Below are 13,638 nucleotides of genomic sequence, written 5' to 3'. Positions count from 1 at the left end.
ATATAATAATGATGCTATCACTCGGTCAAATCCTGACTCGGAGTGATCGATTTTCTTCATCATCTTAATATTTTTTAGTTTATATTTTATTAGAAAAAGATGAAAAAGGGGACAAATCAGCCAAAAGGGGAAAAAGGTGATAAAATTGAAATAAGGGGACAAAAGGGGAAAAGGGGACCAACTGTGATGCCTGTATTCTGTAAATATGGCGTAATTAATTTATTCAATTTTTCAAAAAATGAATATTTTGCTTCCTCGTGGAATCTTCTGGAAGAAAAAATATCAATTTTCAAGAAAAAAATTTGAAACTTACAAAAATTGTTTATTTAGTCATTTTGCATATGATCAAAGTTTTCTTCATATTAAAAGGTTAAACTTTTTCAAAACTGATTCGATTTAAGTCAGTGATGGCTTATTTTCTTCACAAAAATTATTCTCTATAACTTGACCGCTCAGATTTATAAACAAATACACCGTTTTTAAAATATGCTTATTTGTTTAAAAAAAGTGATTTAATATTAAAAAAATTTTTTAAACAAATAAACATATTTTCAAAACGGTGTATTTGTTTATAAATTTGAAAGGTCAAGTTATAGAGAACCATTTTCTGAGGAAAATAAGCCATCATAGACTTAAATCGAATCAGTTTTGAAAAAGTTTAACCTTTTAATATGAAGAAAACTTTGATCATATGCAAAATGATTAAATATAAACAATTTTTGCAAGTTGCAAATTTTTTTCTTGAAATTTGATATTTTACTTCCAGAAGATACGAATAACAATAATATTAAAAAATTCTTTAATGTCAATTCAATATTTTTTCTGAAGGTCTGCATACCAGTACACAACCTCCTTAAAACTGAAAAATTCTAAAAAGATACCCAAAGAATGTAATAATGAATGGAATAATAATGTAATCTGCAGTTTTTAGAAATTTTTTAAAATTAAATTTATACATAATATAATTTTTAAATTGACTTTAGAATTTTATGGAAACTTTTTTAGAATTGTAAATATTGTCCAAGTACTTAAAACTTTTAGACCAAAATAATAATAATGATAATAATAATAATAATAATAATAATAATAATAATAATAATAATAATAATAATAATAACAGAATTTATCAGAATAAGAAATGAAATGGATTGTAAATTTTTTGTAAATAAAAAATGGTTTTTTCTAAATAAAATAATATAAAGAAAATAATTTTATTTTTATTTTCTATAAACTTAGGACAAAACAATAAATTATAAGTGCAAAAATACATTTCATATTAAACTAGACTTAAATTAATTTTAGTATATAAAATAAACTTCAATACATAAATGGGAAATTTTCAGTGAGTATTTTGCATCTCGGCACGTATATTATTCTTCATTTCTGACAATAGTTCCATTGTAAATTTTCCCTCGTTTATGAGATTTTCAAGTGCTCTTATTTTGAGCTTGATAAAATTTTCCTTCTGCGGTGATAAATTTCCTTGATCGGTTCTATCGGGATCTTTGATAAAATCTTTGATTAAGCAAACAGCTTCTTCCTTTGGATTATAAGTAATTAATTCAACATTAACATCAACTGTTTTTAATACACTTGTTAAGGGTAAATTAATTTGTGTCTCCGAACTGATGACATTCTTGATGCAAAATGTTGTTCGATCACCGCAATTGGCGGCTAAAACAACTTGCGAATTTACAGGCAAAACATCACGGAATCTAGCTTCTAAATATGTTTTATTTGATAATTTTTTAATATTCATCATTGGACAATACTTTTCATGCTTTTCATATGCAAACATGTTGATTCTTTTTAAAATATCCTTTTTCTCTTGTAACATGTCATTCAAATGTTGAAGTTCTTTTGCCTTCTCACAAATTTTATCAACAATTATTTCTGTACCCTGCATCATATCGAGTTTCATATCAACAAAATCGTTATCCTGTTCCGAAATACTTTCGAAAGCCTGTAATAAAAATATTTTTATGTTTAGAATTAATTAATATAACTTGAAATAAAATTGTCTATGTACTTAACGGTGTTTGATGGTTTCTGAAATTTCTAGATTGTAGATCGCAACGGTCGCAACCTACAAAAACGACACTGCCTGGTTTAAATGACGTAAAATTAGTAAACAATCTGCACACGAACCATCGACACGAATACGGAATATGATTCGCATTACATTGCTATGGTATTTCCCATTTTGCGACCGCGTGTCCAATTGTCGATGGTCCGTGAGCAGAGAAAAACGAAACCAAAACCAATCCGTATTTGTTGGGTGGTTTCATTATCTAGAAATTTAAAAGACCATCGAACACCGTTAATTTGTTAATTATTATTGTAACTTGTTAAAAAAAAGTGAAAATATATTACCTTTCTCAAACGAATCCTGCACAATTCATTAAATGAAGTTAAACCTAAGGCAAAATTTGATTTACAATAAAATTTCAAAGCGACGTAAACTCGATCATCTTCATGAATAGTTTGAACAGATTTAAAGCTCAATTTCTTTCTACACTGGTACGTTTTTGACTTGGTGGAATAGATAAATAAAATATGATCTGAATCATCCTCGAATTTTGCACTGAATGCTATTATTCTGCTGCTATCATAATTAAGGTAAATTTTATCATATTTTAATTCCTCTTCCTCGAAATAAATAAAAATCACAGCCGTTGAAACTGTTAAAAGTGCAATGCCAGAGGTGAAACCATTTTTTTCCATTGGAACTATACCAGTAATGGTATAATCACAGTTGTAGATTAATATTATAACGTTTTTCGTCAGTTTATAAAGAAATTTGTTGTAGGCAATAAGACAAATGTCACCTTCCTCATTGTCTTCTAAAAATGCAGTTCTAAAGGACACATCGGTTTCATTAGTTTTTAATTTAACACTCGAGAATTCATTTGATGTAATGCTGTCAGTTGGCACTTGAAATAATTTTGTAACAGTTTTGATTTGCTTATCTTCTAGATGCACACATCTATCGGAGAAAGAAAACACATTTGAAAATTCACATCCTAATCCAATACCGCTTCGACTTAAATTTGCAAATTGTAATTTTTCCGTTAATTTATAAATCCCACAAGGTTTACAAATCATGAAAACACGATCATCAAAATTTTGAATATCTTTTATCTCACCAGGTACTGTTATGACACTTAAAGGTAACGTGCTATCAGGCTCATTATCTTCATTGTAGGCAAATACAATCAATTCATTTCCTTTCCAAACAAAACATTTTTTTTCTCCATAAAAAGTGGAAATAAAAAAATTACTCCCTTTAAAGCCAGGCTTATTAGTTTTAATATACATTTTCTTTTATTGTTTGTTTATCAAGTTTATCGCGACCAGACCTTTTCATTTGTTTTTGTTATTAAGGCGGTTGTACAGGTTGTACACCTCATCGAACCAGGTCAGGTTAGAAAATTGTTTGCATGGCGGGATAATTTAAAATATAAGTAATGATTAGTGAAATATATGTAATAGTAGAATATAAATGAATAAAATTAATTTTTTCAGTAAAACTTATGTGAAATACACTTTTGATTAATTATTGTAATAAGAAAGTGAAAATGTTATAAAATAAAATTACAATTGTGTTTAAGTCGATGTTTGCAGAAAAGGTAATGTAGTATGTGTATAGTGAACACCTTTTCTGCAAACATACAGTAGAATCTCCCATAAAGGCCTTTCTCCAATAGGATCCAAAAACTCTGCGTTTGTCTGCGAATGACTGCGTTGCGTTGATTTTAGCATGTGTTGCTATAATGGTACGGTCACAGCTCGGCTGCCTGCCTGCCTGCCTGCAGGTCGTCATGGCAATACATAAGAGTAAGAGAGTCAGACAATTTAAATTATTCGAGACGCCTTATTTTGGCCTAAATTCTAAAAGTTAGAAAAACCATTTGTTAGAATTTCAAAAGTTAGAATGTTTATTTGTTAGAATTTCCAAAAGTTAGAATGTTTATTTGTTAGAATTTCCAAAAGTTAGAATGTTTATTTGTTAGAATTACCAAAAGTTAGAATGTTTATTTGTTAGAATTATTAAAAGTTAGAATGTTTATTTGTTAGAATTTCTAAAAGTTAGAATATTTATTTGTTAGAATTTCCAAAAGTTAGAATGTTTATTTGTTAGAATTATTAAAAGTTAGAATGTTTATTTGTTAGAATTACCAAAAGTTAGAATGTTTATTTGTTAGAATTATTAAAAGTTAGAATGTTTATTTGTTAGAATTTCTAAAAGTTAGAATGTTTATTTGTTAGAATAGCCAAAAGTTAGAATATTTATTTGTTAGAATTTCTAAAAGTTCGAATGTTTATTTGTTAGAATTACCAAAAGTTAGAATGTTTATTTGTTAGAATTATTAAAAGTTAGAATGTTTATTTGTTAGAATTTCTAAAAGTTAGAATATTTATTTGTTAGAATTATTAAAAGTTAGAATGTTTATTTGTTAGATTGTCCAAAAGTTAGAATGTTTATTTGTTCGAATAGCCAGAAGTTAGAATGTTTATTTGTTAGAATTTCCAAAAGTTAGAATGTTTATTTGTTAGAATAGCCAAAAGTTAGAATATTTATTTGTTAGAATTTCTAAAAGTTCGAATGTTTATTTGTTAGAATTACCAAAAGTTAGAATGTTTATTTGTTAGAATTATTAAAAGTTAGAATGTTTATTTGTTAGAATTTCTTAAAGTTAGAATATTTATTTGTTAGAATTTCCAAAAGTTAGAATGTTTATTTGTTAGAATTATTAAAAGTTAGAATGTTTATTTGTTAGATTGTCCAAAAGTTAGAACGTTTATTTGTTAGATTCCCCAAGTGTTAGAATGTTCATTTGTTAGAATTTTTTTTGAGCAGCGAGTTTCCTTTCTATGTTACTGTTAGGCCTTAACTTCATTTACCATTTGTCCCAACAGTGTACAAGATTCTTCGTACACATGTTAGATGGAGCCAGAAGTAGTATTTACTGTATTTAAAGAAACATATGCTGTAGCAATTTTTTGATCTTGACAGTATATACACAATTTACAAAATATTAGTTTTTAATGAAAAATTCTAATACTATATGAAAAATATAATATTTTCCAGATAATAATTGAATGCTATTATTTAACTTTATATTTTTTGCCTCGTAAAATTTTATGTTTGTGTATAATAAAACTATATTAAAATGCTTTTAATATTATATATGTGACATCATAATGTCAATTTGACACAATTTTTTTGTCAAATATTTTCAGAGTTTTCTAGCGACTAAAAATGGTTAATTTAAACAGAACGAGTGATTTTTGAGCGAACTTTGGGTAAACTTTTTTTTTCTTTAGACAATATTAAATCGCAACAAAAATATCTTCGATGAAAAAAGTTACGCAATTCAAGTTTATATTTGTCCGAATTATAACTTTTACTTGTTAACCAATTAATGCGGGGTTGCCACAAGTCAGGGTAAGACAGGGAAAAGTCAAGAATTTTTAATAAAAGTACTGGAAAAAATTAAATTTTTAGAATTTATTAAAAAATTCGGAATTTTTGGGTCTTTTTTGTTTGCCTCATAAACTATGAAGTTGACAAGAATTCTAATACAAACCCTTCAATTTTTTCTATTTCTAACAATAATTTCTTTTTATGTAACTTCATTCTTGAAGAACTATCAATTATTATTCATTAAATAATTTATAAGTAATAAGTTTACTTAAAAATATCAAAATTAATTAGATTTCAAAAGAGTTGCGTTCACAACTTTATAAATAGATAAACTTCAAAGGTTTCAATTTGAAATTTTAGAAAATATCAATTATTCAATTATTTTCAAAAATTTTCCTCATTTCCATTATTTTTAATATTTACTATTTTAATAAAATTTTCCAAAAGAATTCCATTACTTGAACAAAATTTTAATAAAAATTTAACAGGAACTCAAATACTTACCAAATTTTTATAAATTTCTTCGTATATCAATTCAATTATTTTTATTTTTTTAATGAAGTTTCTCCAAAGAATTCAAATATATTCAGAGAATTGAAAAAATAGTTCTGAGAAATTCATTTATTTCGAAAAATTTAAATAAAATTATTTTAAAAGTTCTATTATTTTGAAAAATTTTGACAAAATTTTTTACAAGATTTAGTTAATTTAAAGTTCTCCTATATACAATTCAATTATCTTAAATATACAATTCTTCTTCAGAATTTAATTATTAATAAAAAAGTTGAATAAACTTCTTCTCTTGAAATCAATTATTTTCATAACTAATAAAATTTTTCTTGAGAATTCAATTATTTAAAAAAAAATTTGATAAAATGCTTTTATAAATTTGAAAAATGAAAATAAAATTGGTCATAGAATACAATTATTTTCGTAAAATACAACATTCTTCCTAGGAATACAAATAAATTTTTATTTACATTGTTCAAAGGTAATTAAAATTTAAAAATTATTATAAAATAATTCCAATAATTAGTCAAATAATTAATTTTCTGAAACTAATTGAATTACTCAAAAGAATTTTTGTATAATTTAAAAAAAACTAATTAAATTTTTGATGAATTTGAATTAAAAATTTTGAACATGATTGTTTTCCCCAAAATGTTGAAAAATAATTCTAAAATATTATTATTTTTGTATGTATTTGAATTTTTGGAAATATGTTATTGAAAACACTGAAAATATTGAAAAAAAGTATCAATTTTCTTAATTTCCCTGACAAAAAATTTTTGTCATGAAATTTTCTAGATTTTACTGACAAAAAATTTGTTTCCCTGACATCTCCCTGACTCTACTGACGTTTATCCGACCGGAAATAATTTGTAGATTTAATGATAGTTTTTCGATTTGAAAACAAATACAAGGTGATGAAGCAATTCTGACTTCATATTCGTTTTCAGCGGGTAAAAATACTACAAGACATGTAGATCTGATTTAATAAACAGGCCACTTTTATTTTTTTGTGTACCTTTGTTAATGATTTTCAATATTATTAATGCTTCTTTCTTATTTGGATATTATTCGATAATACTCGACTTGTTGTCGCAATATCTTTTTTAAGAAAGGATTAAAAGAAAATTAAGAAAGTTTAAACAATTTTACAAAAGTAGACAAAATTTTATTCAAATCATTATCTATTATTAATAATGAAACAATATAAAAGGATTATAATTATAATTTTAATGAAAAACTTTTTGCACCGTTGTGTAAGGAGTTTTACAAAACGGGCACTTTTTTGTTGGAGTATTTTTATAAATATTCCAGCATCTTTCGCAAATTTTAAAATGTCCGCATGGCATAAATAAATGAGTGGAATATAACGTCCAACAAATGCAACTTTTTAAAATAAATTGTGTCTGTTAATAATTGTAATCAAATATTTAATTTTTTAAGTTTATTAAAATTACATTGAAATTAGAGCTGTGCAAAATTCGAACCAAACAGAGTTTTATTCGGTTTTGGACGCCGAAATGTCGAATGTCGAATATTCGATATCCGAACTGGGCTAGTTCGAATGGCGAATTTTCGACATTAGAACTAAGCTAACTCGAATGTCGAATATTCGACCTAGGCGAAAAAATTCGAACAGTTCGGTTCGAATTATTTTGCACAGCTATAATTGAAATTAATTAAATTTCTGAGGAGAATTTTATTATTTATAAAAAAATAATTTAATTCTTGCGATAAATTTGACTTCTTATAAAAATAATTGAATTGTATCGAATAATTTAATTATTAATTAAATATTAAATTTTTTCAGAAATCAAAGTTTCAAAATGCCATGCGGACATTTTAAAATTTGCGAAAGATGCTGGAATATTTATAAAAATACTCCAACAAAAAAGTGCCCGTTTTGTAAAACTCCTTACACAACGGTGCAAAAAGTTTTTCATTAAAATTATAATTATAATCCTTTTATATTGTTTCATTATTAATAATAGATAATGATTTGAATAAAATTTTGTCTACTTTTGTAAAATTGTTTAAACTTTCTTAATTTTCTTTTAATCCTTTCTTAAAAAAGATATTGCGACAACAAGTCGAGTATTATCGAATAATATCCAAATAAGAAAGAAGCATTAATAATATTGAAAATCATTAACAAAGGTACACAAAAAAATAAAAGTGGCCTGTTTATTAAATCAGATCTACATGTCTTGTAGTATTTTTACCCGCTGAAAACGAATATGAAGTCAGAATTGCTTCATCACCTTGTATTTGTTTTCAAATCGAAAAAACTATCATTAAATCTACAAATTATTTCCGGTCGGATAAACGTCAGTAGAGTCAGGGAGATGTCAGGGAAACAAATTTTTTGTCAGTAAAATCTAGAAAATTTCATGACAAAAATTTTTTGTCAGGGAAATTAAGAAAATTGATACTTTTTTTCAATATTTTCAGTGTTTTCAATAACATATTTCCAAAAATTCAAATACATACAAAAATAATAATATTTTAGAATTATTTTTCAACATTTTGGGGAAAACAATCATGTTCAAAATTTTTAATTCAAATTCATCAAAAATTTAATTAGTTTTTTTTAAATTATACAAAAATTCTTTTGAGTAATTCAATTAGTTTCAGAAAATTAATTATTTGACTAATTATTGGAATTATTTTATAATAATTTTTAAATTTTAATTACCTTTGAACAATGTAAATAAAAATTTATTTGTATTCCTAGGAAGAATGTTGTATTTTACGAAAATAATTGTATTCTATGACCAATTTTATTTTCATTTTTCAAATTTATAAAAGCATTTTATCAAATTTTTTTTTAAATAATTGAATTCTCAAGAAAAATTTTATTAGTTATGAAAATAATTGATTTCAAGAGAAGAAGTTTATTCAACTTTTTTATTAATAATTAAATTCTGAAGAAGAATTGTATATTTAAGATAATTGAATTGTATATAGGAGAACTTTAAATTAACTAAATCTTGTAAAAAATTTTGTCAAAATTTTTCAAAATAATAGAACTTTTAAAATAATTTTATTTAAATTTTTCGAAATAAATGAATTTCTCAGAACTATTTTTTCAATTCTCTGAATATATTTGAATTCTTTGGAGAAACTTCATTAAAAAAATAAAAATAATTGAATTGATATACGAAGAAATTTATAAAAATTTGGTAAGTATTTGAGTTCCTGTTAAATTTTTATTAAAATTTTGTTCAAGTAATGGAATTCTTTTGGAAAATTTTATTAAAATAGTAAATATTAAAAATAATGGAAATGAGGAAAATTTTTGAAAATAATTGAATAATTGATATTTTCTAAAATTTCAAATTGAAACCTTTGAAGTTTATCTATTTATAAAGTTGTGAACGCAACTCTTTTGAAATCTAATTAATTTTGATATTTTTAAGTAAACTTATTACTTATAAATTATTTAATGAATAATAATTGATAGTTCTTCAAGAATGAAGTTACATAAAAAGAAATTATTGTTAGAAATAGAAAAAATTGAAGGGTTTGTATTAGAATTCTTGTCAACTTCATAGTTTATGAGGCAAACAAAAAAGACCCAAAAATTCCGAATTTTTTAATAAATTCTAAAAATTTAATTTTTTCCAGTACTTTTATTAAAAATTCTTGACTTTTCCCTGTCTTACCCTGACTTGTGGCAACCCCGCATTAATTGGTTAACAAGTAAAAGTTATAATTCGGACAAATATAAACTTGAATTGCGTAACTTTTTCCATCGAAGATATTTTTGTTGCGATTTAATATTGTCTAAAGAAAAAAAAAGTTTACCCAAAGTTCGCTCAAAAATCACTCGTTCTGTTTAAATTAACCATTTTTAGTCGCTAGAAAACTCTGAAAATATTTGACAAAAAAATTGTGTCAAATTGACATTATGATGTCACATATATAATATTAAAAGCATTTTAATATAGTTTTATTATACACAAACATAAAATTTTACGAGGCAAAAAATATAAAGTTAAATAATAGCATTCAATTATTATCTGGAAAATATTATATTTTTCATATAGTATTAGAATTTTTCATTAAAAACTAATATTTTGTAAATTGTGTATATACTGTCAAGATCAAGAAATTGCTACAGCATATGTTTCTTTAAATACAGTAAATACTACTTCTGGCTCCATCTAACATGTGTACGAAGAATCTTGTACACTGTTGGGACAAATGGTAAATGAAGTTAAGGCCTAACAGTAACATAGAAAGGAAACTCGCTGCTCAAAAAAAATTCTAACAAATGAACATTCTAACACTTGGGGAATCTAACAAATAAACGTTCTAACTTTTGGACAATCTAACAAATAAACATTCTAACTTTTAATAATTCTAACAAATAAACATTCTAACTTTTGGAAATTCTAACAAATAAATATTCTAACTTTAAGAAATTCTAACAAATAAACATTCTAACTTTTAATAATTCTAACAAATAAACATTCTAACTTTTGGTAATTCTAACAAATAAACATTCGAACTTTTAGAAATTCTAACAAATAAATATTCTAACTTTTGGCTATTCTAACAAATAAACATTCTAACTTTTGGAAATTCTAACAAATAAACATTCTAACTTCTGGCTATTCGAACAAATAAACATTCTAACTTTTGGAAAATCTAACAAATAAACATTCTAACTTTTAATAATTCTAACAAATAAATATTCTAACTTTTAGAAATTCTAACAAATAAACATTCTAACTTTTAATAATTCTAACAAATAAACATTCTAACTTTTGGTAATTCTAACAAATAAACATTCGAACTTTTAGAAATTCTAACAAATAAATATTCTAACTTTTGGCTATTCTAACAAATAAACATTCTAACTTTTAGAAATTCTAACAAATAAACATTCTAACTTTTAATAATTCTAACAAATAAACATTCTAACTTTTGGTAATTCTAACAAATAAACATTCTAACTTTTAATAATTCTAACAAATAAACATTCTAACTTTTGGAAATTCTAACAAATAAATATTCTAACTTTTAGAAATTCTAACAAATAAACATTCTAACTTTTAATAATTCTAACAAATAAACATTCTAACTTTTGGTAATTCTAACAAATAAACATTCTAACTTTTGGAAATTCTAACAAATAAACATTCTAACTTTTGGAAATTCTAACAAATAAACATTCTAACTTTTGAAATTCTAACAAATGGTTTTTCTAACTTTTAGAATTTAGGCCAAAATAAGGCGTCTCAATTATTCGTCTCCTCTCTCTTAGTCTCGTGGCGGCTGCCTGCGCAGGCAGGCAGGCAGCCGAGGTGTGACCGTGCCATTAGGCTATTCAAGTTGGGTGGGGGAAAATTCAAGATGGATGCTAACTGGTGCACAACGTGCACAAACATTAAAGTTAATATAAATATTAATATTAAAGTGTATGGGATAGAGTCTAATTTTTTAAATATCTCGCTTAAACGAAATTTTTAACCATAAGTTTATTAGGATTTTATATTTCATTTTTAAAGAACTATTTTTTGCAATAATAAATATCGATTTTATTTTTTTATTGATTTTATTATTGCAAAAAATAGTTCTTTAAAAATGAAACATAAAATCCTAATAAACTTATGGTTAAAAATTTCGTTTAAGCGAGATATTTAAAAAATTAGACTCTGCCCAGGGCCGCCAAAGTGTAATGTAATAGCGAATTCGGTTATCTGCACCGGAGCTTGACTCTCGGAGTGCTCCAGAGCAGGAGTAGCATGTTCGGTTTGACAAATGTGCTCTAGTGCAGACCGTTTGGAGTATTCGCTTTAGCAGCACTGCTCCGGCGCAGATCGTTTCGAGTATTCGTTTTGGCAGCACTGCTCCGGCGCAGATCGTTATTTGCCCAAGGGGCACACGATAACTAATAGCGAATTCGGTTATCTGCTCCGAGAGCGATCTTGCTCGGTGTAGGAGTATAGTTTACTCTGCTCTCAAAAAGCTGTGCTCTACTCTGAGGCAATCTATGACGTCATGAACACTGGCAAAGTTCGACTGTTTTTGGAGCAGGAGCACAACATGAACTGCTATGGTGTAAAGGCGCTAGCACAGATCCTACTGCCTGCCTGCAGGTTGACATGGTAACACATAGGAGTAAGAGAGTAAGAAAATTCAAATTAAATGTTTTTTCTCTCTCACTCTTATGGCGCCTGCCTGCGCAGGCAGGCAGGCAGTGAGGTGAGAGTGTACCTTAAAGGCGCTCGCACAGCTCTACTGCCAGCATAAGGCTGGAGTCCCATGACAGCGTTTTGCGTTGCGTTTTGTAACTAGGCCATGAGTGTGAGAAAGATACAGATATAGGTTTTCTCTATTTGCACTCATTGCCTAGTTACAAAACGCAACGCAAAACGGTGCCATGGGACTTGACCCTGAGAGTAAGAGAGAAAAAACATGAAATTTGAATTTTCTGACTTACTTACTCTCATGTGTTACCATGACAACTATGCATGCATTGGCATGCATGCAGAGCTGTGAGAGCGTCTTAAAGCATACACTGCTCGTTTGGCGCGAAGTTTAAATTTAATTAAACTTATATAATATAATGTAATATAATATTATATTTATTATATTATATATATTATTATACATTATATTATGCAATATATTTTCTTCTTAAATGTAAAATTATTTTACTTAAAATTAAATATTTTATGATGTATACATAAATAATACTTTTAAAAGCAAAAAATTTGATATTTTTATTAGAATTTTAAAATCTTATTCGATCAATGTTTTGATATAGCAGAATTGTTAATCACAAAATTATCGAATAATATTTCTGATATAAATTTTGTATACACTATTTGACATTTTGAACTACTAACAACAACAATAATAAAATAAGTGAAAAGGTTATTTCTTTGAGACCAAATAATTACATTATAATGACAGTGAGGTGAGGCCGCAGTCTCATGGCAGCGTTTTGCGTTGCGTTGTAATGAGAGAGAATGCAGCAAACGTATATTTGCGTCTTTTTCTCTCCCATTACGACGCAACGCAAAACGCTGTCATGGGACTCCACCCTGAGGCCGCAGTCCCGTGGCAGCGTTTTGCGTTGCGTTGTAAGGCCGCAGTCCCATGGCAGCGTTTTGCGTTGCGTTGTAATAAGAGAGAATGCAGCAAACGTATATTTGCGTCTTTTTCTCTCCCATTACGACGCAACGCAAAACGCTGCCTTTAAGACCTTTCTCCAATAGGTTCCCAAAACTCTGTGTCTGCGTCGGTTGCTATAGCAACACATGCTAAAATCAACGCAACGCAGTCATTCGCAGACAAACGCAGAGTTTTTGGATCCTATTGGAGAAAGGCCTTTAAAGACCAATCACTCAGGATATTATTCATGGTCAGGGCTAAGGGAGCATTTACACCTTCGGTAAAAATTTTCAGAACGGAAAATTTTTCATTGGAGTAAGAGAGGCAGACTGTGTATCTGACTCTCTTACTCCAATGCAAATTTTCCTTTCTGGACAATTTTTACAGAAGGTGTAAACGCTCCATAATCAGAAAACGAACTGAAGAGAAATTTGTCCAAAACGATAATTACAAATACAGGGTGTCCTATTATCAAATAAAATAATTTTGTTTGAAAATTATTTAAAACAATTGTTGTTGTAGCGAAGAAGATTTAAAAATAATCTTAAATTCTACTGACTGTATTGTTTTAA

General features: G+C 26.7%; 2 protein-coding genes across 6 annotated transcripts in view; one reads left to right on the top strand and one right to left on the bottom strand.

Moving 5' to 3' along the window:
* Positions 1-1,127, top strand: part of LOC122502350 (neuropeptide Y receptor type 2-like) — a 94,804-nt gene extending 93,677 nt beyond the window's left edge. For all 4 annotated transcript variants that reach the window (XM_043612363.1, XM_043612365.1, XM_043612366.1 and 1 more), the window contains one exon: positions 829-1,127. The gene's annotated coding sequence lies outside the window, so the exon portion shown is untranslated. The remainder of the gene's footprint in view (positions 1-828) is intronic.
* Positions 1,128-1,197: 70 nt separating this feature from the next.
* LOC122502349 lies at positions 1,198-3,417 on the bottom strand. Of its 2 annotated transcripts, XM_043612362.1 has the most exons (3): positions 3,147-3,288; positions 2,374-2,986; positions 1,198-1,963 (listed from the first exon to the last, which is right to left on the bottom strand). In XM_043612362.1, exons 2-3 carry the CDS (start codon positions 2,722-2,724, stop codon positions 1,340-1,342), a joined length of 975 nt encoding a protein of 324 aa, XP_043468297.1. In that variant the 5' UTR covers positions 2,725-2,986; positions 3,147-3,288; the 3' UTR covers positions 1,198-1,339. The 2 variants fall into 2 exon arrangements, with proteins under 2 accessions (XP_043468297.1, XP_043468296.1); XM_043612361.1 differs by having other exon boundaries at positions 2,374-3,417.
* Positions 3,418-13,638: the final 10,221 nt, after the last annotated feature.

This window comes from Leptopilina heterotoma, unplaced genomic scaffold (genome assembly GCF_015476425.1).
Source record: "Leptopilina heterotoma isolate Lh14 unplaced genomic scaffold, ASM1547642v1 Lhet_228, whole genome shotgun sequence".
Lineage (NCBI taxonomy): Eukaryota > Metazoa > Arthropoda > Insecta > Hymenoptera > Figitidae > Leptopilina > Leptopilina heterotoma.
The sequence above is the reverse complement of the archived record's forward strand: the minus strand, read 5'-3'. Positions and strand labels throughout refer to the sequence as shown.